Raw genomic sequence first — 24002 nt, forward strand, 5'->3', positions numbered from 1 at the left:
ATCAGTTGTCGTCTCATTGCTTGGAGCTCACTAGCCAAACTTTAAAAAAAAAAAACTAGTGACTTAGATGAAAACTTTCGAATAGTTTAATAATTATTTTGTAACATTTTAAAATTGAGTAACCAAAACGTAAATTTACTAATAATTTAGCGACATTGAATATAATTTACCTTATAATTTAAAAAATGAAAAACAAATCCACAATACTCACTATTGAAGTAAAAAACCTTTTAATAACTTTTTTGGAAAATAATCAAACGAAAATTTGAAGGCATACCACGTCGTTTATTAACGAAGAATCCTTATAAAAACTTAATACGCGCTTTCCCTTTTCAAATCATATCCTTTTATTTCTTTATTTTTAGTGGGCGGTTTTAAGTTTTAACCATCTATTAAATATATATACCAACATAAAGTAAAAAACTTTGGAAAAAATCTCATATCCAGAACCCAAAATCTCATCTTTCCATTAGAGCGCAGCTCTCATTCTTCTCGATTTTCTTTCACTTTGTTCGCCTCTTCGATTATCAATTCCGCTCTCAGGTAAGAACCCCAATTTTGTTTTTCAGAAGAAAAAACCCTAAATTTATGTCTACTTTTCTATTTTTTAATATGAAACCCTAACTATTCTCTTTCAGATTCTTGAAGCAAGCGAAGTTCAATTCTCCTCCCTACATCAGAAGAAAACTCTGATTCCCCAAAATTAGGGTAATCTCAATCCCTAAAAGATGCCGGCCACCGCAGGGAGGGTTCGAATGCCCGCGAACAACCGGGTGCATAGTAGCGCCGCCCTGCAAACCCACGGGATTTGGCAAAGTGCAATCGGGTATGACCCTTATGCTCCTAATAAAGATGATTCAAAAAATCCATCGAGTCAGATGACTGCCGCTGCTGAACCCGATGGTGAAAACGCATACGCTAGCTTTCAAGGGCTCCTAGCCCTTGCCCGGATCACGGGTTCGAATGCAGATGAGGCTCGTGGAGCTTGTAAGAAGTGTGGGCGTGTTGGTCACCTTACTTTTCAGTGCAAGAATTTCGTGAGTTTGAAGGAGAGTAAGGAGAAAGACCCTGAAGTGATCCAGGCTGCGGTTTTGAATGGACTTGATAAGTTGAAAGGAGGGAAACTGAATGGGAAAAAGGAGATGGAGAGTGAAGAAGAGGAGGACGAGGAGAGTGAGAGTTCGGACTCTGATGTGGATTCGGACATTGAGAGGATTATTGCTGAAAGATCTGGGAAGAAGGTTTCTAGGAAAGGGAAGAAATCATTAAAGAAGAAGAAGATGAGTGATGAGGATGATAGCTCTGAATCCGATTATGGGGAGAGAAAGAAAAAGAGAGGGAGGTCAAAGAAAAGGAGTAGTAGGAAGAGAGGAATTAGTGATTCTGATGATGAGGATGAAGGTAGGAGGAAGAGGAGGAAAGAAAAGAGAAAGAAGAGGGATGATTCTTCGGACGAGGATAATGATGACCATCGTCGTCATAGGAAAAGAAAGAGTAGGAAGGAGAAGAGGAGAAGGAGAAGTCATAGGCATTCTGATGATTCTGAATCATCGGACGTGTCTGATGATCCTGGTAAACGACATAGGAGGAAGAGCCAAAGGCATGAATCCCTCTCTGATTCTGATGTTAGTGGTTCGGATGATTCTCGGGTTGGAAGGGGTGCAAAGAGGTCTGAGAAGAGGAGCAGGAAACGCCATCACGAAGATGATGAGTAGAGGCTTGTTAGCTAAGGTAACGCTTGTTCATATCCCCTTGTTTAATGTAATCATATTCGGATCAAGCTGTAGATGGTTTTTCTGGTATTATTATTCCTGCACTGTGCTTATGTATAAGATTCTATAGTTAACATATTTTAAGTTGCATTCAGAACTTACTTACATCTAGTTTTGCCAGAGGCTTTTCCTTCTGTTCCAAGTGATTGGCTTTTGGTTTAGGAAGAACTCGATAATGGTATTTTAGGTGCTATAGGATCAATGGTGGGAGTTTTGCATGAATGATTTCACGGTTGCTCATCAATTTTGGTATGGTTCTGTTCTATTTTAACACTAAAAAGAAAATGCAAGTCAAACAAGAGATGAAGAAAAACAGAGTGCACTGAGGCTTTACTACATTTACTGGTATCAAATAATGAATGCGAGTTTTAGTTTGGAAGATCTATGAATCAGGGGGTGTGAGCTACTCCTTGCAAGATATTGAATTACTGAGGTTTTTTCATCTCAGTCTTGAATAACCTCCAACTTCATCTTTGTATTGGCTTTGGAGACATCAATCTCCTCCCACATCTCTAGATACTTCTAGAGCTACCTACTTTTATTGTAATTTCACCTAATGCTTGGAAACCTCTCTTCTTCCTTTTGTTTGATAGAATTCTTTAAGAAATCTATAAGATCAACATGTTAGCTTTTGTTACTCGTCATTTTGCTTTTTAGATCCTATCTAAGCATCTTTCTAGACAGAGATATGTGCCACATGGGATTCAACTTCTGACATTATGCAGTCGTTTTGCAGGGATTTAGAAGAGGGGATATGATGTTTGTGCTAGAAGAAGTTGATGTCTTGGAGGAGAAGATCATATAAGTTCTGTTATGGTGTGAAAGATCGCCAACATATTGTAGTACTCTTCTTTAGAGAGAAAAAAAAAGGTGTTAAAGAATTCGCAGAGGTACTTTATGTCTTGTGTTGAATTGCCCTGTGAATAAAGGTGAGGTGTTCAATCTCACATGTTGGGCATCAGATACTAATGTATAAGATTGTGATGGACAATGTTTGTTCTTTGAAGTTGTTTCTATTAAATGTGGCCATCTTTATCCATCTTTGTGTAGAAAAGAGACAACGGGCAGCAATTTTTTTTACTTCAAATAATGAACAATTAACAACATACTATGGCTATGCTAAAATAAGTAACCAAATAAAGGTTTGTTTTGGTTGGCTAAGTGGGAATTGTCGCTCAACAAAATTACAAGTGTTGGTGAAGTGGAGATGTACTTTTAAGGAGAGTACATGCTTCAAATTTTGAAGAGAATGTTGTTGGGAGGGGTAGTCTTGAATTTTAATCATGGATCATATGCTCAAAAAATCAAAAAATTACAAAGGGGTTTTCTTGTAGGCAACCATGAACTATACAAACGATCCAATCCCGTTGTAGCAATATAATCACGCATTCCAATCCAATCTAATTGGGAGTGAGTATTCAATTGTATTAAAGAGTGAGAGTTCATTAATTAGGTTTCAAAATTATTATTTTAGAGAAGTTTTAAAATTTTAACTTTTATATATTTTTAAAATATTTTAAAATTTTATTTTTTTAATTATAAAATTTGAATTTTTATAAATATTTTGAATTTTAAAATTTATTTTAAATTTTGAAAATTATTTTGCATTATTTTGTAATTTTGTTAAGAGATACCAATTTATTTATTTTTAAAGTTGATAGGGACTAAAAGGGTATTTACACTAATTTGTTATTCAATTATTTGAATTGTGAAATTTAACTAGACTCGAACTTGAAACTCAAATAATTTGAATAACTCAATTCGATTGACTAGAAATTTGAAAATTTTTTCGATTTTTCAAATCGAATCGAGTTTTGTTCACCCCCTAATTCTAACTACAACTAGGTTGCATGCAAGCACAGAATGCGTTAATTTTAGTTTTCAATATTTATATACATTTTTTATTTTGGTTTTAATTTTAAAATTTTAAATAATTCAACCTTAATATTTATATATTTTAAACAAATATTGTAATTTTTAAATTAGAACTAAATTGATAGAATATATAAAGATTAAGGGCTAAATTTATTATTATACCAATTAAAATCACATACAATTGATGAAAAATATTAATATGGTGATTAATTTAGATAGGGACCAATTTATTAATTTTAAAATTGAGAGAGATTGGAGAGTATTTTTTCGGAAATAAAAATATCTGAGGCGGAGGCTACGGTTGTTAGTTGATGGCATTTCGGGATACGCATTCAAGCAAAAACCATATTCACTTTCAAAACCAAGTAATTAAAACATAAATGCATGCATCGTCTAGAAAACAGAGTTTCTTAATTTGAGTATAACAAGAAGCACAGCAAATGCCATCAACTAGGTTTTTAGGTTCATTGTCAACACCAAGGGTTGATATTACAATTGACACTGGCAATCTTTTCTTCAATCACGCTCTAGAGGGTTTCTTGAAGATTGGATCTGTAACTTAATCTTTCCTTTTCCTTTTTCCTTTTTCCTTTTGTTTTCGTAACTTTCCATGAAAATTTCCATCGTGTACCACATGGCTTCTTTTTTTTTTTTTCAGGTTGCAGCTACGAGGTCAATTGCAGAAGATTCATTTAAAGCTATCAATGGAGGTTATTTCCACTTCCCCACTTTCTTTTTCTTTCACCCAAATTCCCTTTTCTAGAGTAATTAAGCTGCCATGTTTGTGCAGGGAAGCTATCAAAACACTGTTTGGAGCGCTCTGTAAGTAATTCCTTTCCTGTTCTTAGCTACATTTTAAAGGATGCTTAGGATCTCCACCTGTTACTGTACCATCAAGTATAGCATAATTATAGGCCATAAGACAAGTAATGTTTGCAATGAGGAATGGTATTACTTTTTTTTATTATAAAAGTTGTAACTGCACATGAATTTGACATAATCTTTCTCCTATTGAGAAATGTTGTTGCAGCTCAAGAAGATGTGTAAAGAGGGTGCTTACTGGGGTAAGTATGTGACATTACAATATGAAAACTTCCCATTATTGTAGCTTTCTTTTTTGCAGACTTGAATAATATTTATAAAATTCTTTTGTTGCACATTAGGAAGTGTAGCTGGAGTATATGTGGGAATGGAGTATGGGGTAGGGAGGATCCGAGGCACTTGGGACTGGGTATGTTCACCACGCTACAGTTAAGGGGAAAAATGTTACTGCTATTAAAAAGATTCTACGTCCATTTTACTCATAATCCTGATATTTAGTGATTCAAAGTTTTGTCACATCGTGTTACAGAAGAATGCCATGATCGGAGGTGCCCTAACAGGAGCTCTTGTCTCTGCGGTGACCAACAATAACAAAGACCAGATCGTGTCGGATGCACTTACAGGAGGTGCTGTTGCAACTGCCTCAGTGCTCCTTAATTATCTCACATGAAAACAGCAAACTCAACTTCGTTATATTGTTGCATGCTACCATGTAGTGTGATCCCTTTTTTTTTACTCTTTGGTTGATTTAACTGGTTGTAAGAAAACAAGGTTGCAATGATTAAAAAAACAGGATGGCTTTCAACCAGAGTTTCTTATCCATCTTACCTGTGTACAGAGTTTGAGCAGTGCAAGTATAGGAAGAGGTTCAATTGATTTGCATGTTCATAATAATTTTCCTAAGATAAATGACCTTCCTAATGAGCAGAAGAAATTTGTCCAGAATTTCTTTCCAAAATGACATTATAATTGGACCAAATATACAAAACATTCTTTCTCTAGAGAAGGATCAATTGAAAAGAATAGATACAATTAATAAATCATAAGGATACATGCTTTATTTTTATCTTTGAAACTGTTCACTAAGTTTCAGTAAGCTATAGGTTTCAGCATCTGGCCTAGCCCCTCCAAGAATCATCCTTTTCAAAAGATTAGAATCGTAGATTTTGGCCTTCACGTAAGCCTTGATCAAAGTATTGTACACAAAGGTATACCGAGAATAGTTGGCCCTTTTAAGCTCTACGAAAATCTTCTCAGCATTCTTAACATCACCTTTTTCAGCAAAAATTTCTATCATCGAATAGGTGGTCTCCAACCATGGTGTTGAACACCTAACTTTGTTGCTTGTTTTCATATTCATACCTATATCTAGACTCTTCAAGCATTCCTCCACCGATCCTGATTTTAAGCACGCCAGGGCAAGTTGTCGGAAGGTAATAGAATTTGGTTTGCATCCATTCATCCTCATTTCTCTGAAAACCTCAGTTGCTTTGCTGAGAAGTCCATGTTTGCAGTATACGGATATTATTGAATTGAACTGCTCAGTTGATGTCAACCCTTTTACTGACTTCATTTGTAACCAAAGCTTTTCTGCTTGACTTACCTGTCCTATCCTACCATATGCTTCAATTGCCAGAATATAACTTTTAGACCGAACATGGGGGAACTCTAGAATGGTGCCCCAAGTTTTCTCTAGTTCCTTCTCCTTCCCCAAATACCCATACAATATAATTAGGACATCTAGTGTCGACCAGTTATTCCCAGTCATAGTCTCCTCAACAGCCTCAACATAAGCTTCAGCTGCTGTGTATAGCCTTGCCACAGCATGTGCGATAGCTAGAATGCAGTAAGAAACCTCGTTCGGATCAACTTCTACTTTCTTCATATCATTGAAAACCTTTACTAACCCTTCAATGTTGTGCACATTAGCCTCTATTTTCATGAGAATATTGTAGGTGGAGACATGTCGAACCACCTTATCCGCCTTCATTTGATTTAGAATTTTCGGGAGGGTCTTCCTACGTCCCGGAGATGAATGGAGGATTATCAGACGGTTGAAAACCAAGTATGAGATAGGGTGTCTCAATTCCCTCATTTTCTTCATGTACTCAAGTGAAAGCCTTATAAGGCCTTTATCCAAGCAGGCTATCACAAGATTGTTGTAGAGCAGTTCATTTTGAAACTCCTGAGGGACGCAACTAAATAGTTTTTCGCCTCGTGATATGCCGTGGAGTTTCGTTGTAAATTCCAATAGGTAAGAGTAGTCTAATTCTTTAGGCCGATACGGTCTCTCCCTAATTATCCATTCCATCACCTATTAGAAGCAATCAAATTTTCATTGTTAGATTCCACCTATTCACCATTATCACAAGTACAAATGCAAGGGGTCACACAAATTCCCATCTTGGTTCCATATCTAACAGATTTTTTTTACATATACATCTATGCGTCTGTCTGATAAAGTGCTCAACTGATGAAAATGCAATGTTTTCTTTATTTTTCTGCCATACATTGTTTCAAATTTCTAGCATAATAGCACTCAAAGAGTCAAACATATACAAAATAACAACTCCACCTTGCAAATTAAGTTGTTCAGCATTTGGATTTCTTAAAGGAAACCCAAAAAAGACCAAAAATGAACTGAGCTTATTATAAACATCTGACATATATGAGATTAAGCCTCTTAAGTGTCAGGAACGAACGTTTCTTTCTTTCGTAATTTCTTAGCGATCCGGCAGAAAGTAATTCGTACAGATAAAAAAAGAAACCCAAAATATTAGACTAGTTTCTGAAAGAGAAAATTACCTCAAGAGCTCGTTTATTCAATTTAAGTTTCCTCAACCGATTAATGGCGTGAAAAATATCGCCTCTATGAACGGGAAATCCATCAGCCATCCAGCTTTTAAACGCTAACCCAACAGTTTCCCCTTTAGAGAGTCTCTCAATTCTCAAAGATAAGCATTTGGGTTCTTGTTGTTCTGACTCTGAACTTTGTCTTTCAAGGTTATCAGCTGTTGTAGAAGAAAGAAACTTGAGAGAAGAGGCACTACCAAGTGTTTGATGTATTGCTTGGAAGAACCAACGGTGTCGTAGCAAAACTAGTGTTCGCATGCTTCAGCTCTGTGTTTCAAGCTGAAGGCTAGAATTTTATTTTGTAGCTTTGCTAAGTATTGGGCCCTAAATATCATAGCTCAGACCTCAGCTGGCTTCTTTTTCATGGCTTATTTAAGTGCGATTGGCCTAGCACTTAGCTTTGAAGTAATTATTTTGTCATCATTGATTTAGGATTTGAATTAATACATATCGGGTAAATTACCATGTTAGTCACTCTAAAAATGGGTCATTCCTACTTTGATCATTCTTTTCTTTATTAATTTAAACTGCATAAATTGATCACTTCTCTGATTTCCCCTAACAGAATGTTGACTGTGCATTCCACATCATTAATTATTTTTCACATAATTAAATATTTTAAACTCAAAATTTCAAAACCTCTCCATTCAGCTAACTCTCTCCCTCACATACCTATCATCTCCCCCATCATCAATGTAACCTCGTTGTCTAATCTCACCCAAATTAACCACCAAGCCCCTAAATTGAAACATCCTCCTATCATCGAGCCACCGTCCCTATCATTGCCTAATTCCCACCATTACCTAGCATTTACCATGGCATTGAAATTGTAGAAGATCAAAAGAAAATACACAGCCTTACAAAGAGTCCCAAACAACAGTAAAACACCTACAGAAGACATGGTCGACCAACAAAATAAAGCACTCATCAAAGTTGCAGGCAAATAAAAAACATGAACTCAAAGGTTACTTTAATACATGATACTAACCAAATTTGCAAACAAACATGGACAAGATACATAATAGTTCCAAGAAGTTGAAATGTGGAGATTCAAACAAAAACAACAGTAGAGGCAACAAACAAACAAGCACAAGCATGAATGCAAAACATATGAATAGTAAATTTGTCAAGCACTTGTGTAACATTCCATACCCAGTTCAGTCGTCAAACCCCAGCTATGGAACGCCATATTAGTCACCTAAGTGACTCTCCTTTAACACCCAACCTAACCTCCAACACACCACACATTATAACAAACAAAACAGGTATAGTTTTAAGAAAGCTTCAAGCTTGCGAACTCACTTCGCTTGCCTCATGATATGCAGTTGCGGAAATATGTGAACCTACTTTGCATGCATAACTTAACTACTCTTTTACAGAATTTTTAAATACTTAAAGAAAGGAATGCGAGCCTTAAGTTTTGCAAAACAAAGTTCTTCGCGAAACACAACAGTTCATCTATCTGACATAGGGGTTCGCACCTCTGCTGGCTCGCATAAACTAAGATTTTCATAGGTAAGTTTCTTTAAACAAGGTCGGCCTCGCGAACTACCCTTTTGTGTTTGGATATTGCGAACACAGTTTGCAGGGTTTCTCTTATAGCACATGCTAAAATTCTTTAAAGGTTTGTTGATAGCGGTTCGCCAATCGTTGGGGTTCGTAGTTAGTACAATTAGCAACCCTTACTTCGCGACAATTTTGGCAAACTATGTATAACTTTGTCAAATTGTTTTATTACATGTTTTTGCTTGTAACGAATCACTATGTTTAGAAAATTTATTACTTTATTTTGAATTTGTAAATTAATGAACACTATACAATCCTGGACTATATTCATGTTCTTAACTCAAATGTGTTTACTAAGCATTATTGCTTCACAAATAGAAACTTAAAGGAAACATAAGAAATCATACTGGTCAAATTGGTGAAGTCAACAAAAAGATAACTCTAAGCCCAAGCAGAATGTCCCACATTGCCTTTGTATCCAGAGTTCTCTTATTTCACCTTTTCAGTATTTGTGCTGCACCTGGATCACTTGCCTCGCAGCTACTCATCTTGTGATCTAATTATCTGCAATGATAGGAAGGAGTGTCTAAGCCCTTGCGAACTTAGTGGATATATAGAGAAGAATAACCACATAGTACACACAAAACATAAGTCAATCAAAACATTTAGCAAAGTTACAAAAATTGCAAATTGGGTTCGCCATACTTATTCGAAGTCTGGTTTGCAAATACTTATTAATTAGCTTAAAAACATAATATTTTGAAAAACATAAACTTATCCACACGTTCTTTCCAGTTGGATAAGTAGGTTTCATTACAACGCCTTAGAATGACTCAATGAGTCAACATGTCCCATAAATATAGCATAAAGCTAAACTCTCCAACACACCAACATGTCCCAATGAATAGAACTTAGCTTGGCATTCCCTTGTCTCTCCAACCTGTCCTAGGGCCTCTCACCCAAACACAGAATATAAAGGTGAGTACTCACAATCTTATAGCATGCTATTATATCCAAAAGTTTTAGGAAAACATATTTGTCAAAACATGCACTTAAAATATTAAGCTCGCTTATTATGAAAAGCTCGCAGACTGTTTATGTTAGCTGTCATATTATTGTTCATAGAAACACATATACAGTCACAAAATAGAGTTTAGAAAAGACTTACTCTCAGAACTTAGGACAAAATCCTAAGCTCCTGATTAACATTATGGTTCGCACATACGAGTGGTGATCCCTGAACACTCACCAATTTGCTGATAATTCCAAATAAGCTTTGTTTTTCCTTTATCTTTTCTTGTAAATGATTCAGTCACTTTCGCAATTTTACAAACATACACAAGTCACTTATCAGACAAAGCACATTAAAACTCATACATAAGCACAAGCATTCATAGGTTCGCACATGCTAAACTCTTGGTGAACCTAGTTCTTTTTATTGCGAATCTTCTCAAAAGTTCTAAAGAAACAAAGTATTACCGTAAGTTCTAAGTGCTAAGTGTTGGGTTCTTAGAACTTGATGACAGAATAATCAACAAAGAATTTTGAGAGAGCTTTGTTGTTTAACAAAATATGGAATTTCTAATGGAAATGGCTTAATTTATAGACACTTGGTGTTTTGGTGTTCTTAGGATATCGTAGTCGCAGTAGAAGTAGGAAAAAGTTACGTGCATGAATAATGTACGAAGAAAAAAATAAGTTGTCTTCCTAATTTTGGTATAATTACTCTTTAATTACTCCTACTTTTGACTTTTGACCCAAACAGTAATCACAGCTTACTAGGCTCACTGGCAACCCCCGTTCGTCAGGCCCTCTAGCGACCCCTGCTTTGCCAAAACCACTGGCGATCATAGTTTTTTTAATCCACTGGTGAACACTAGACCAACTATTGAACACTAACTCATCAGACTCGCTGGCGTACACCATCTCGCCTTGCTGTCGTATACATTTTTGCCAAACTTACTAGTGTATACTAGTTGGCCAAGCCTCAAACTCCTAGGCCCTTTTCTGAATGTTACAACTTGGCAACTTGAAAACAATTGGTTAACTTTAGATGGGACTTTCAATACAAAAATGTCTTGCACCATCAATTTCAAAGTCACCAATGTCCTATTTTCTTACAACCCACAACCCAAATCACCATCATTGTATATATCATTCTACCACTAAACCCAATCCCAACAATAAAAACTTCCCAATAGTAAAAGACCTAACAAGCAATAAATAAATAAAAAAATCAAGCAACTAATTAGAAGCAAAAGAGAAGAGAAAAAGAAGGCTTGGACCCAACCACGTTTAAGGAGTTTCGATCATCCCTTCATATATTCGAATGGTGGAGTTGTAGAGGAGACTACAAAGAAGTAGGGGTAAGCATTCGATCGAATTGAATGAAACAAAATTTGGAGTTAATCAAGTTGATGAATCATATTTTATTATCCTAACTCGATTTGAAATTTTCTCGAGTCGAGTCAAGTGAGATAGAATTCGAACCGAATATATTTGTTCGAGTTAAATTTTAAAAAAATAACTTTAGGTCCTTGTAACCACTTTCACCCACCGTAATCAAATTTGTCCACCGTAATCAAATTTGTCTACCATAATCAAATTTGTTATTAATTTTCATCACCTCATAATTTATATATTAATCTTTTATATACGAGTTAGCTTCTTTACTTGCTTAGTTGCTTTAATTATCTTCTGATTCTTATCACTATGTATTTTGAAATTAAAAATACATTAAATGTAAAATGTGATTTTTAATAAAATTATTTTAAAGAAAAATGTGAAATCGATACCAACATAAAATTCTAACATGAATATTTTATGGTATTATTAATAAATCAATTTTAATATAAATATTTAATATGATTAAACAATTCAATAATATAAATAGTATAAAACGTGAAATTTAATTTAATAATATAAATAGTAGATATAAGTAAAATTATTATTTAGGTTTAGAGATTTTTTGGATGATTTTGATTTTTGATTTAGGTGTAAAGGGTTAGAAGTAAAAAGTTTTGGGGGTTTTTGGGGAGTAAAATTTTTGGGGAAAGTAAATGGGGGAGTAAAATTTTGGAGGAAAAATATTCAAAAAAAATTTAGGAGGGATGGGTTTTAGGGTAGATGGGGGTGGGATGGGAGGGAGTAAAAGTTTTTGGGGGAAAGTGGAAGGGAGTAAAAGTTTTGAGGGTTTTGGGGAGTAAAATTTTGGAGAGAAAATATTTAAAAAAATTTGGGGGGAAATGAGTTTGGGGTAGATGGGAGGTGGAATGGGAAGAAAGTAAAAGTCTTGGGGGGAAAATGAGGAGTAAAACTTTTAGGAATTTGGGGTAAAAATATAAAATATTATAGTTTGATAGTCGGTTTATTCGAATTATTTGAGTTATTCAAATTTGAAAACTCAACTCGATTCGAAATCAAAATTCGAAAAACAATTCAAGTTGACTCGAATAACTCGATTCGTTTAACTCGAAATTTAATTTTTTTGTTATTTTTTTGAGTCGAATCAAGTTTTGTTCACCCCTATAAAGAAGAACTAGTCTTGAATGAAGGATGATTGGATCGTCGACGTTGGAGATCGAAGTAGGAGCTGAAAGTTCAAGGCTCATTTTGGGGCATTCATGAAGCTTTTTGGAAAATCCGAGCCCAAATTCGTGTTTAGGACATTAAGAGGAGTGAACCGATGCCATTATTTTGGTTTAAGATGATGTCGACGACAGACTAATGATGGTGGCTATGTGAAAGGAAGGAAAAGTTTTTTAGGATTTGTTGTTGAGATAAAGAAAGAACGTGCCTCCCATAAATCATCTTCTCTTAGTCGATGACTACCATACCTTTTTCAATGCTTCTATTCAGGCCTGCAAATCTATCAAAGCTTTACTTATCAAATTTTGCTCTCTCTCTCGAGTCTCCAAATAAACTTTTCCAAATCTAAACTCTTCATTAACCCTTCGACAAAGACTCAAGCAAAAAGATGGTTTAATAGCATTCTTAATGCAGAAAAAGTTAACCTCCTTGGTAAGTATTTGAGACTTGAATTGGGTAAAAAGTCAGAAGAAGGATTCTTTCCATATTCTTATGGAAAAGATCAACTGCAAACTTGCTTCATGGAAGTCGAAATGCATGTCTTTTGGTGGAAGGCTTACCCTTATCAAATCCACACCTTTATTCGTCTCACTTTACCCTATTTTTGTCTTCAAAGCCCTTTCTAATGTATATGATGAAATTGATAAGAAAATTAGAGCTTACTGGTGAGGTCACGATACCAATGTCAGGAAATTTCACACCTGTAATTGGGATAGACTATGTGCACCTATATCCCAAAGGAACTTGGGTATTCGTAAGACCAAACTCTTCAATAAAAATCTTCTCTCCAAAATGGCTTAACATATAATGACTAATCAACATTGTCTACTATGAAGAGTTCTTTGAGAAAATTATTGTAATCATACAACCTTCGATCGAGTCAACCCAAAACCATTTGACTCATGGGTATGGAAATGTATTCTCATTGGTGCAACAGCGAAAATTATGTTCAATTTTAGAGTGGAAAAAGTACTTGGATTGATAATAACTCTCTCCAACCCCCTTTGGACATTGTTGTTCCCCATGACTTTCCACTTCAAATTCAAAATTTCATCAGGCCCTGGTGTCACGAATTGCAGCTAAATAAGTCACTCAAATTGCTTGATATCTATATACCCTCTGATTTATTTAGCAGAACAATCTCATTTTTGGGAGGAGATGACAAGCTTGCTTGGAAATTTGATTTCAACGAAATTTTTTGGTAAAAAGTGCTTTTGATCTTCTTCCATAGGGACTCTTAACGTTACTCATCCGAGGTCACAAAAAACGGTTTGGACTTATCTTTGGTGACTCAAGATTCCTTTTAAAATAATCTTTTTTTTGTTGAAAATTTGTGATGGTTGTCTTCCCACTAAAGACCTTCTCTTAAGTCGAATTTCTAATATTGATTCCATTATCTTTTATGTAAAGAGAATAGGGAAACTCAGGGACCATCTTTTCCTTACCTACAATTTTGCTAAAGCATTATGGTTTAGTTTTCCTCTAGCCTTTCACTCTAACTCTTTTGATAACCCGTCTATCTCCAGTTGGACTTACAATGGCTACATGACAACAATCTCAACTCCCAGGATTCCAGGAATTTCTACACAGCTACAGCCTGCACCTTGTGGATTATGTGAAAAATTCAGGAATGGTCTTATATTTAGAGGATCCAACCTAAGCCCATTAGTGCTACCAAGAAAATTTATGATCTTTACCATTCGATTCTCTACTCCATTCCTGAAACTCCCAGTCAAAACAGGCAACAAAGGCTTCAGTCAGCTATCTCTTCAAAAGACCTCATTTCCCATTGGTCTCTTTCTTTGTGCATTGTTCAAAATCGCTATAACGACATGATTGGAGGAGCTATTGTTGCTCAAACTTCCTACGACTTTCAACTTCTGACTATTTGTAGGTTCAAATTTGCTAGCAAACTCCATGCTAGAATCCTTGCTCTTTGTGCTATATTTTTTTTCTCAAATCTCACAATATTTTTTCTTGTAGGTTACTGTATATTAGCAAAAAAAATGGACCAACATAATTCATGGACGCACTAAAATAGGATGGAAGCTTCAACCAACCTTCGAAGATGTTAGACTATTTCAACGTGTCAACATCAGGCATCAACCAATAAACAATAGTCAACTAGGAAAAGAGACTAGATAGTGGACTTTAAGTGCCTCTAAAGTCTTCATTAGCTTCTCTTGACATAATTATTCTCGCTCCTATATAATAATAACAATAAAACCTCGACACTTACAAGTGTGACTAACTATTTAATTATTAATTTTAAAATACTCGCAAGAATAGAGAGAGAAAATTGAGGGACGAAATCTTAACAGTTTAAACATACTTTGACACCTGGATGGGGATGAAAAACTTGATCATTTACCACTTACAAGGACCTCAATTTAGAGTGTTGAATTTGTCCTAAAATCACATTTAAAGGAATAATCTCAAAAAATTAATATAAAAATAAAATACAGTATTTTAAATAAAAAAAATTTGTGGATATATTCCTAGTAAGTTAGTCATTCCGTATTAAAAAAGAAAAGAAACTGCATTGGTAATGGGTAATGCTGAAAACCATGCCATATAGACTAAAAAATTATAAGCCTTAAGTGCAAGATTCTTAAGAACCATGGACTTTAAAAAATATCTTTGGGGAGACCTGCCATTTTAGATTTTAATTTTCTTCTTTTTTTTAATATAAAAAAAGGAAACTTTATAAGCATCGCAATTGGATATTCATAAGATATTCAAGCAATAATTAAATTTTAAATATCTTTTATATAAGAGTTAATTGTATCATATCTTCTTTAAATTTCAAAACATTCAAATTACATCCTTAAATTATCGAGATTATATCAATAAATTATTTTCATTATTAAATAATTAATTTAAACGTTAAATGAGATGTAGTTTAAAATGAAAATTTAAAAAATAATGTTGTAAAATATAGATATTGTAAAAATATTGATTTTGAGGTTTTAGACATTTACAAAAATTATATTATTCACTCACTCTTTTTTATTTTATTTTAGTTTTAAATTTTAAAATTTTGCAATAACATTCTACTTTTCATTTTAAATTATGACATATAATATTGACTAAATTAATAATTTTAATAATAAAATGACCTTATTGATATAACTTTAATATTATTAAAATATTTTGAAATCAATCAACTCTTTATATAATAAAAGAGTTTGAACTTAATATTTTTTAATTCAACTAAATTATCAATAAAGTTTCATTGCGTTGTATCTTATTGTAAGTTTAATTTCCATGTCTTGATAATTACTCATAATTAAGGAAGGATGGAATCTATATAATTATATATAAAAGGAAGTTCTATATAATTTTCCTAATGCTGACACGTGGAATTTTTTTTATTTTACAAAAAGTGATAAATTTTCAACTTTAGTCATTACACTATGCTCAAATTTAGATTATATAATGATGATTAAATTTTAATTTTGATCCCCGTGTTACACTCAAATTCAAGATTCAATCTTTATATTTTAATTTTATGATATAATTTGGTATTAGGACTTTTACAATCTCATTAATTAGCTCAAATAATTTGTTTTGATTAAAATATTGATGTAACTTTTAAAAATTATTAATATCATTAAATTATTTGTTAAATTTAAGTCTATTGCAATATTATTTTTTTATTACATGACTATTAAATGAATAATTTTTACGATTTTAAAATTATTTTAAATTTATTATGCATTAATTTCATATTTATATTATTAGTCAAATATTAAATTAATTAATACAAAATTTAAACAAATCATTTAATACAATACAATTAATATATACACTCAAATCCGTGTACTGCACAAGTAAAAAATTAGTTTAAATATAAATATATATATATATATATATATATATATTAAGTAATAATTCAATTTTAAAGTATACAGAAAGAAAAGGATTTTAGTTTTCACTTATTTTAAATTTTAGTAAACGCTATATAAGTGGAACAATCTGTCTCTTGAAGTTAATTATTAGCATTAAATAGATGACACGTGATAGTATATAACTGAAGTTACTACAAAATAAACATTTAATCGGGACAATAAGCTTGAGTTATGTAACTAATTTAATAAAACATGTCTCAAGTTAAAAGGCAGCAACATCACGTGTGTTAACTGCGAGTGAGGAAAAGAAAATGATATTCTACAAATCAAACTCATAGCATGTTTGGTTTGGTATATAGCCAAACGAATCACGCATTATTCTGTTACAAAAATAAATAAGATAAACTAAAATAATATTAGTAAAATAAGATAATTTTGAGGCCTATATTATATTTTCCTTCATGTTTTAAAAATGTCTCTAATAGCTTCTTAGGTTGGTAATTTACTTTATAATTTTTCACATAAATAAATATTATGTATATAAGATAATATCTCTTGATTTAAACCATCAATTAACGGGTGTATTTCAGAATTCTAATGAAGCTGTAGATGTTGGTTTCCGCAGATTGAACAACAATTCTTAGTATTAGAAATTGAAATATCCTCACACATACTATTCATTTATATTTCTATCAGGTTGTTCACTTCTCGCACTAATATGACCATGTGCTTATCTTCAAGGGCGTAGCCAGGGGCTGGCATGGGCCCCGGTCCCCCCTAAAATGAAAAACTTTATTTTAGGCTCTTGAATTTTTTTAATAATTTTAAATTAGAAAAGATAAAATTGCACTTTGGCCCCCCTAAAATTATAAAAATTCAATTTAATCCTTTACAAATTATAGAAATATAAACTATAAAAAATTAAATTTTCATCCGGCCCCCCTAAAAAAATTTTCTGGCTTCGCCCCTGCTTATTTTGTTCATAATAACTATACCCAAGGTCATTAAATTATTAGTAAATTTAAGTTTTGATCACTCAACTTCAAAATGTTACAAAACTATTTGAAAGTTTTCGTTTAAGTCGCTAAACTATTCTAAAGTTTTTATTTAAGTCATAAGGTCGTTAAGTTTTTTTTTTAAGTCTAGTTAGTAAGCTTCAAGTGATAATTCGACGATTGGTATAATAAATCAATACCCATTGATGACTAAAAGAATATACCTTAATCCAAGTCGATCTGAAAGTCAGTGTCGAAAATCAAAGAAGAAAGTTTGGATTCTAGTTTGCAAGTTCATAACATTCAAAGTTGTTTTATAAAAAAAAATAAACTATAAGAGCGAAAATGAATGATAGCTTTTGATTGGTACAAGCGGTGCAAACAGAAAAGGCCATACAACATTGATTTTAATAACTCAATGACTTAAATGAATACTTCAAATAGTTTAGTGACAACTTTGTAACTTTTTAAAGTTAAGTGACCAAAACGTAAACTTACTAATAGTTTAGGTTGTGTAGTTTACCCTAAACATTAATAAGGGAAACCTTCTTATGTTTATATGGGTAGAATTCCATCAATGTCTCCATTGTTTTAGATATTTAAACAATAAATAGTAAACTCCATTAAGAATATTCAAACTTATCCTCTACACACAATATACCATACTAATTTCCATTAAACTTGTTTTAGAATAAGTTTTAGTAGTACATCATAGACATATAATGATAACTTGTTTTTACCCATTGAACTTTTAAATTAAAGGTTACTAATTAAAATTTGGGTTTCCATTATCAGTGTCTAATAACAGGATCGAAACTCATTCTAATTGTAGTACTACAAATCAAAAAAAAATATTTTCTCTCACATTCATTACCTTAAATTAAAGATTGAATATCTAATATAATCAATCCATATGCTAACATGTCCAAAATTCTATTTTACAACATGCTTTTGAACATCGTTTTCTTACTATCAGTCTTTTCTCCAATAAAATCATTATCGAGGATTTCTTATCCCGTTATTTAAATAACCTTTTACTGACGGTTGCATTATTGTCAGTACATTACTATATGATTTTGTGACAATTATTTACAGAAAAATATTTAAAAGTATTTAGAAAAATTCATCTATCAACAATATTTAGTTGTACCATATAACACATAAGTAATAATACATAAGTAACAATCTAAAGCAAGTATACAAACATATATTAGAAATTAGATAACCTATCTGACTTCGTTGATGGAAAAGATCATATATATGATGGAGAAAATATAGAGAAAAAAAAAAGAGAGCATGCGAAATTTAGAGAAAAAACCATATTTTAATATTTTTATAATTAGTATATTATTAAATATAAATATGTAATTATTATAAAATTTTAGTATAAACTATTTCGTAAGAAATTTTGGGTTGATAATAATAAGTTAAAAGTAAATATTTTATGATTATATAATTTTAATATAAAATATTTTATATTAAATTAATAATATTTTATTAAATTAAAATATTATTTTTAAGTTAAGGGTAAAATAAACATTTTATTCCAATCAACTATTTCTCATCTGATACATTTCAACCAATCAAAACTTATTATATCTCTATTCCATTCTCACTTAATTCCATTCCTCATCTATTCCATGTCAATGAACCATTCCCCATCATCATTCATAATAATGATTACGGTAATCATACTCGCTTTTCATACTCGCCAACTCCCTACTCGCCACTCTCCACTCTTCAAACAATCAAAGCCTCTCCCACTTAATTCCTTTTTTTTGCCTTTTTTTCCACTCTCAAAACTCTGCAAAAGACAGAGAAAAAGAGAGCAGAGGCATGGCTATTTCAGTCTCCATTTCCCATATTACCCCTATCACATTGTTTTATTTACTCCTCCTCCTCCTCCTATCCTCCACCATCACCACCACCACCACCACCTCTGCTCTCAATATAACCTCCATCCTCTCCTCCTTCCAAAACCTTACCTCCTTCTCCTCCCTCCTCTGCTCCACCTCCGTCGCCCCTGATCTCACGCGCCGCGACCCCGTTACTTTACTCGCCGTTCCGAACTCGTACCTCTCCACGTCCCCTTCCTCCGACCTCACGCGCCGCCTCCCACCGTCGTCACTAGGTGACATCCTGCGCTACCACGTCCTTCTACAATACTTCTCCTGGAGCGACCTCCGCCAGATCCCACCCTCAGGCGTGCTTGTAACCACCCTCCTCCAAACAACGGGCCGGGTCCATTCCAACTTCGGCGCCGTTAATATCACCCGTGACCCTTTAACCAACTCCATCACAATCCAATCACCGGCCCCTTTCTCCCCGTCCAACGTCACCGTTTTATCGTTAATCAAAACCCTCCCTTACAATATCACAATCCTGGCCGTTGATTCCCTCCTTGTTCCCTACGACTTCAATCTATTGGCCTCTGAAACCCGGCCCCCCCTTGGCCTCAACATTACCAAAGCCCTAATCGATGGCCATAATTTCAACGTCGCCGCCTCAATGTTAGCCGCTTCCGGCGTCGTCGATGAATTCGAAGCCGACGAGGGCGGTGCTGGAATCACTCTCTTTGTCCCCACAGACGATGCTTTCGGCGATCTGCCGGGCAATGTCAAATTGCAGTCACTCCCAGCTGATAAGAAAGCTGTGGTCCTAAAATTCCACGTGCTTCATTCTTATTACCCTTTGGGTTCACTGGAATCGATCGTGAACCCGGTCCAACCGACATTAGCCACGGAAGATAACGGCGCCGGCAGCTTCACTCTCAATATTTCAAGAGTCAATGGATCTGTCGCGATCGATACGGGAATTGTTCAAGCATCGGTTACCCAAACGGTGTTCGACCAAAACCCCGTTGCCATTTTCGGGGTTTCCAAGGTTTTGTTGCCTAGAGAGATTTTTGGGAAAGACTCGGCTGGAGTAACATCGAAGCCGGGGAATGCGGTGGTGGGGACGACAGTTCAGCCGCCGGAAACATCTCCATCACCGGAGAATTCGGCCGGGTTTAGTGGTCCAGCGTCACATCTTTCATCGCCGCCGGGATTTCGTGAAGAGATAACATCGAAGGGTGGAAGATATAGAATGCAAAGCTGCATTGTTACTGTATGTTGTATAGGATTGGTTCTAGTGGTATGAGAGCTTCAGCCTTGAAACCTATTTACTAGCTTCAATTGGGTTGAATTCCTTGTATAATTTCCTGTATGAGATGTTGGTCAACAACTTGTTTTTTTTAATAACCTTTTATATATTTTGTCTCAAAATAGCATAGAGTTTTTGTAATTTTTTGTTTTTGCCCCGAAAATGTATTGGAATTTGCTTTCATGTATTGGAATTCAAGCGTTTATCATCTGCATAATAAGGAAGAAAATACCCTTTAATTCTGACAATGGATATTTGTGGTGCAATGCTGCTTAACATGTTATAGGTGTGACAATGTCATGCTGCATGTCTCTCATCTAAGACGATTTTCGTTTCTTCCTTATCTTTCCAGGAAATTATGAAAGGAGAAACCTTGACGGATAATGGCCGTCAAGTTTCTGCCATGACCAATTTGAGATGGATTCTTTTTTTCTCGTCTGTGCCTATGTGAAACCTGTGTTGTGTCTACATTATCCGGATTTTTTTCCCTATACTCACATCTTACATTTGTTTGTACCATATCATCAATACAACTGTTAAGTGCCTACATTCTTGGTTCTGTATGGTTTTGCGAATTTTATTTTTGTAAACTACATATATTGAAGGGACACTGATTTAGATATGCATTCATACGGGGTTACGAATGCATTTTGTGCAATTGATTCTTGAATTGAACTCACTTATTTTTTTAATTTAAATTATTGAACTAATCGTTTATAAAAAAAAAATCTCAATTCAAACTCAATTTTGCGGGCTTCTAAGTAAATGGATGTAATAAAGAGGACTTGTGTAACTCAACTTTAATGTTTCAAGTCTTGTACTCAAGTCTTACCATTTAAGCAATGGGGGAGACAACACCTTAAAAAATTTGATTGTAGCAGGTCATCCTGCTTCTTTTCGGATATAGTGTGAGAATATGCTTTCAAGTATCAGAATACAAGGGAGTGTGAAAGATAGAGAGAATTGACAATAATCACAAATACGTTGAATGATCAAAGAACTGCCAAGGGAAAATAAAAATGAAACAATTTGAACTCTATATGAAGGGGGGTCCAGAAATTTTGGTCGTTTCGCCAAAAAACAAGACATTTCTGAAGAATTAGAAGCACTTCCTGTGCACAATAGATGGTCCGGATTCATCGTACTCTGCCTTAGCAATCCACATCTGCATTCCCATCACAACCCGTAAATGTCTTTAGTACATGTATGAAGCTTGCTAAAGTGAGTGAGAAACAAGAACGAAGAATAAAATTGTCGATTTGTCATTAACAGCAACTACATGCCGTCAGCATTGCAAGTTAGAAAATACCTGCTGGAAAGTACTGAGAGATGCTAAGATGGAGCCTCCAATCCAGACACTGTATTTCCTTTCAGGTGGAGCCACCACCTTAATTTTCATGCTGCTTGGGGCCAAGGCAGTAATTTCCTTGCTCATTCTGTCAGCAATTCCTGGGAACATAGTAGTTCCACCGCTGAGAACAATGTTTCCATACAAATCCTTCCTGATATCTACATCGCACTTCATGATAGAATTGTATGTGGTTTCGTGAATGCCAGCAGCTTCCATTCCAATCATGGAAGGCTGGAAAAGGACTTCCGGGCATCGGAAACGCTCTGCACCAATGGTGATCACCTGACCATCAGGCAACTCATAGCTCTTCTCAATGCTGGAACTAGTTTTGGCAGTTTCTAGCTCTTGCTCAAAGTCAAGTGCGATATATGACAGTTTCTCTTTCATGTCCCTCACAATTTCACGCTCAGCTGTAGTTGTGAATGAATAACCACGCTCGGTCAGGATTTTCATAAGGGCATCAGTAAGGTCACGACCTGCGAGGTCTAGACGGAGGATGGCATGTGGGAGGGCATATCCTTCATAAATAGGGACAGTATGGCTCACACCATCTCCAGAGTCCAGAACAATACCTTCATAAAGTTTCGTAGAGAACAATTAGCACATGAAAAATAAATAGAATTCTAACCATAATTTACAGGTGTTCGATCAGGAAGACTTTATAATCATTATGAAAATCATGAATTCAAGACAATGGGGCGAAATAGCAACCAATTTTAAGGTCACTTCAAATTTTCCCTGGTCAAGCTACAAACAAACAAAAGTGAAAATTTTACTTTGAGATTGTTTAGCTCAAGTTCTATCCATAAGATCATGAGTAGTCATTTGCTTACCAGTTGTACGACCACTAGCATAGAGGGATAGAACAGCCTGGATAGCAACATACATTGCTGGAGCATTGAAGGTCTCAAACATGATTTGGGTCATTTTCTCGCGATTGGCTTTCGGGTTGAGAGGCGCCTCGGTGAGAAGAATTGGGTGTTCTTCAGGAGCCACACGGAGTTCATTGTAGAAGGTATGATGCCAAATCTTTTCCATATCGTCCCAGTTGTTAACAATACCATGTTCAATAGGGTATTTAAGAGTAAGAATACCACGCTTGGACTGAGCCTCATCCCCAACATATGCATCTTTCTGTCCCATGCCAACCATCACACCAGTGTGACGTGGCCGACCCACAATGCTAGGGAAGACTGCCCTTGGAGCATCATCGCCAGCAAACCCAGCCTAGAAAATGCAAAATGAATCATTAGGGGGGAAATCATATATAAATCTAAAGACAACCTTAGAATCACACAGAAAAATACGAAGGACAGAGTATCCTAAACTAATACCTTGACCATTCCAGTTCCATTATCGCAGACAAGTGGTTGAATATCCTCACCATCTGCCATCTTGTATCACCAGCTAAAATAACATCACAACTAGATCAACATCACAATAGTAAGGGGGAAAAATAGTAATTCATCACAAACATATATTACTAAAGGCAAAAAAAAAAAAGTACTATGATTAAATTAAATAAGAGAATCCTTTCATAAAATCATAAATTATCACATTTTTAAATCTTTTTCATTGCTAAAATAAATTAGAAGTACAAAGAGACAAAAAGTTGATTTATTGAACATTAATGTAGGTGAAAAGAAAATCATGTTAGTCCAAGTCACTAGAAGCTAAAGAATCATGAATTATCCAAAGAATCCAAACAAAAAACATTAAACCGGTTAAAATGATAACGCATACATACAATTCCTACAAAATTATCACAATGCCAATAAAAATCCGGTGAAAATCAACAAAGTTCCTATACTTTCTTGGAAACCAAACAGAAGGAAAGAGAAATCACCTGAAGAAAGAAAGGAAAAGTGGAAAAGCAGAGAAGAGGATTTGAGTTGCGCGCGCCCTTTGGGTTCGAAAAGAAAATAAAATGGCAGGTGAAAAATGATACGTATTGAAATTTAAAACGCAAAAGGAAAACATCTTACTTGTTTTTAACCATTTTACCGGGTCCTTCGGTTGCATGCTCATTTTGGGGTGGCTAAGGAATGTTTCAACAGCTATCCAAACCGGTAGATTCGGTTTCCCAGCCATCTTACCATCCTAATACATGACACCCTGCATCTCATAAAATATTTATAAAAATGGAAATCTTATTGGTGAAAAAAAAAAAAAACTTTTTAGTTGTTTCTCAATTTTCAATTCAACAAATTAATCTCTAGAAAAAGAAAAACAATTGAATCTTGAA

General features: G+C 34.5%; 5 protein-coding genes across 8 annotated transcripts; 3 read left to right on the forward strand and 2 right to left on the reverse strand.

Annotated features, from left to right (window-relative positions):
• Window positions 1–339: 339 nt before the first annotated feature.
• Window positions 340–2811, forward strand: LOC108470067 (CAX-interacting protein 4). 2 transcript variants are annotated; one of them, XM_017771262.2, is made up of 3 exons: window positions 340–543; window positions 639–1731; window positions 2498–2811. In XM_017771262.2, the coding sequence occupies exon 2, from the start codon at window positions 729–731 to the stop codon at window positions 1713–1715; it is 987 nt and encodes a 328-aa protein (XP_017626751.1). In that variant the 5' UTR covers window positions 340–543; window positions 639–728; the 3' UTR covers window positions 1716–1731; window positions 2498–2811. The 2 variants fall into 2 exon arrangements, with proteins under 2 accessions (XP_017626751.1, XP_017626750.1); XM_017771261.2 differs by having other exon boundaries at window positions 2509–2811.
• A 1069-nt stretch (window positions 2812–3880) lies between these two features.
• On the forward strand, window positions 3881–5345 carry LOC108468044 (outer envelope pore protein 16, chloroplastic). 2 transcript variants are annotated; one of them, XM_017768896.2, is made up of 6 exons: window positions 3881–4201; window positions 4306–4357; window positions 4438–4469; window positions 4678–4711; window positions 4811–4897; window positions 4999–5345. In XM_017768896.2, the coding sequence occupies exons 1-6, from the start codon at window positions 4088–4090 to the stop codon at window positions 5058–5060; spliced, it is 381 nt and encodes a 126-aa protein (XP_017624385.1). In that variant the 5' UTR covers window positions 3881–4087; the 3' UTR covers window positions 5061–5345. The 2 variants fall into 2 exon arrangements, with proteins under 2 accessions (XP_017624385.1, XP_017624384.1); XM_017768895.2 differs by having other exon boundaries at window positions 3891–4201; window positions 4811–4878.
• A 58-nt stretch (window positions 5346–5403) lies between these two features.
• On the reverse strand, window positions 5404–7713 carry LOC108468043 (pentatricopeptide repeat-containing protein At1g07590, mitochondrial). Its single transcript, XM_017768894.2, has 2 exons — window positions 7275–7713; window positions 5404–6783 (listed from the first exon to the last, which is right to left on the reverse strand). The coding sequence occupies exons 1-2, from the start codon at window positions 7578–7580 to the stop codon at window positions 5533–5535; spliced, it is 1557 nt and encodes a 518-aa protein (XP_017624383.1). The 5' UTR covers window positions 7581–7713; the 3' UTR covers window positions 5404–5532.
• An 11259-nt stretch (window positions 7714–18972) lies between these two features.
• LOC108467780 (fasciclin-like arabinogalactan protein 4) lies at window positions 18973–20635 on the forward strand. The gene has a single exon (XM_017768546.2). The coding sequence runs from the start codon at window positions 19099–19101 to the stop codon at window positions 20401–20403; it is 1305 nt and encodes a 434-aa protein (XP_017624035.1). The 5' UTR covers window positions 18973–19098; the 3' UTR covers window positions 20404–20635.
• Window positions 20636–21265: 630 nt separating this feature from the next.
• On the reverse strand, window positions 21266–23724 carry LOC108467690 (actin-like). 2 transcript variants are annotated; one of them, XM_017768423.2, is made up of 5 exons: window positions 23604–23724; window positions 23092–23164; window positions 22591–22984; window positions 21716–22329; window positions 21266–21571 (listed from the first exon to the last, which is right to left on the reverse strand). In XM_017768423.2, exons 2-5 carry the CDS (start codon window positions 23149–23151, stop codon window positions 21506–21508), a joined length of 1134 nt encoding a protein of 377 aa, XP_017623912.1. In that variant the 5' UTR covers window positions 23152–23164; window positions 23604–23724; the 3' UTR covers window positions 21266–21505. The 2 variants fall into 2 exon arrangements, with proteins under 2 accessions (XP_017623912.1, XP_052886467.1); XM_053030507.1 differs by having other exon boundaries at window positions 23092–23181; window positions 23604–23693.
• Between the last annotated feature and the right edge of the window lie 278 nt (window positions 23725–24002).

This window comes from Gossypium arboreum, chromosome 7 (assembly GCF_025698485.1).
Source record: "Gossypium arboreum isolate Shixiya-1 chromosome 7, ASM2569848v2, whole genome shotgun sequence".
Classification (NCBI taxonomy): Eukaryota; Viridiplantae; Streptophyta; class Magnoliopsida; order Malvales; family Malvaceae; genus Gossypium; species Gossypium arboreum.

What these genes read in the sequence shown, in the direction of transcription:
- LOC108470067 (XM_017771262.2), top strand. Translation starts at nt 729, where the DNA reads ATGCCGGCCACCGCAGGGAGGGTTCGAATGCCCGCGAACAACCGGGTG.
- LOC108468044 (XM_017768895.2), top strand. Translation starts at nt 4,088, where the DNA reads ATGCCATCAACTAGGTTTTTAGGTTCATTGTCAACACCAAGGGTTGAT. An exon ending in AACACTGTTTGGAGCGCTCT is followed by an intron (nt 4,470 to 4,677) that starts GTAAGTAATTCC and finishes ATGTTGTTGCAG; the next exon opens with CTCAAGAAGATGTGTAAAGA. An exon ending in TCCGAGGCACTTGGGACTGG is followed by an intron (nt 4,879 to 4,998) that starts GTATGTTCACCA and finishes ATCGTGTTACAG; the next exon opens with AAGAATGCCATGATCGGAGG.
- LOC108468043 (XM_017768894.2), bottom strand. Translation starts at nt 7,580, where the DNA reads ATGCGAACACTAGTTTTGCTACGACACCGTTGGTTCTTCCAAGCAATA. An exon ending in TGAATAAACGAGCTCTTGAG is followed by an intron (nt 6,784 to 7,274) that starts GTAATTTTCTCT and finishes TGCTTCTAATAG; the next exon opens with GTGATGGAATGGATAATTAG.
- LOC108467780 (XM_017768546.2), top strand. Translation starts at nt 19,099, where the DNA reads ATGGCTATTTCAGTCTCCATTTCCCATATTACCCCTATCACATTGTTT.
- LOC108467690 (XM_017768423.2), bottom strand. Translation starts at nt 23,151, where the DNA reads ATGGCAGATGGTGAGGATATTCAACCACTTGTCTGCGATAATGGAACT. An exon ending in TGCTAGTGGTCGTACAACTG is followed by an intron (nt 22,330 to 22,590) that starts GTAAGCAAATGA and finishes AACTTTATGAAG; the next exon opens with GTATTGTTCTGGACTCTGGA. An exon ending in CTCTCAGTACTTTCCAGCAG is followed by an intron (nt 21,572 to 21,715) that starts GTATTTTCTAAC and finishes ATGGGAATGCAG; the next exon opens with ATGTGGATTGCTAAGGCAGA.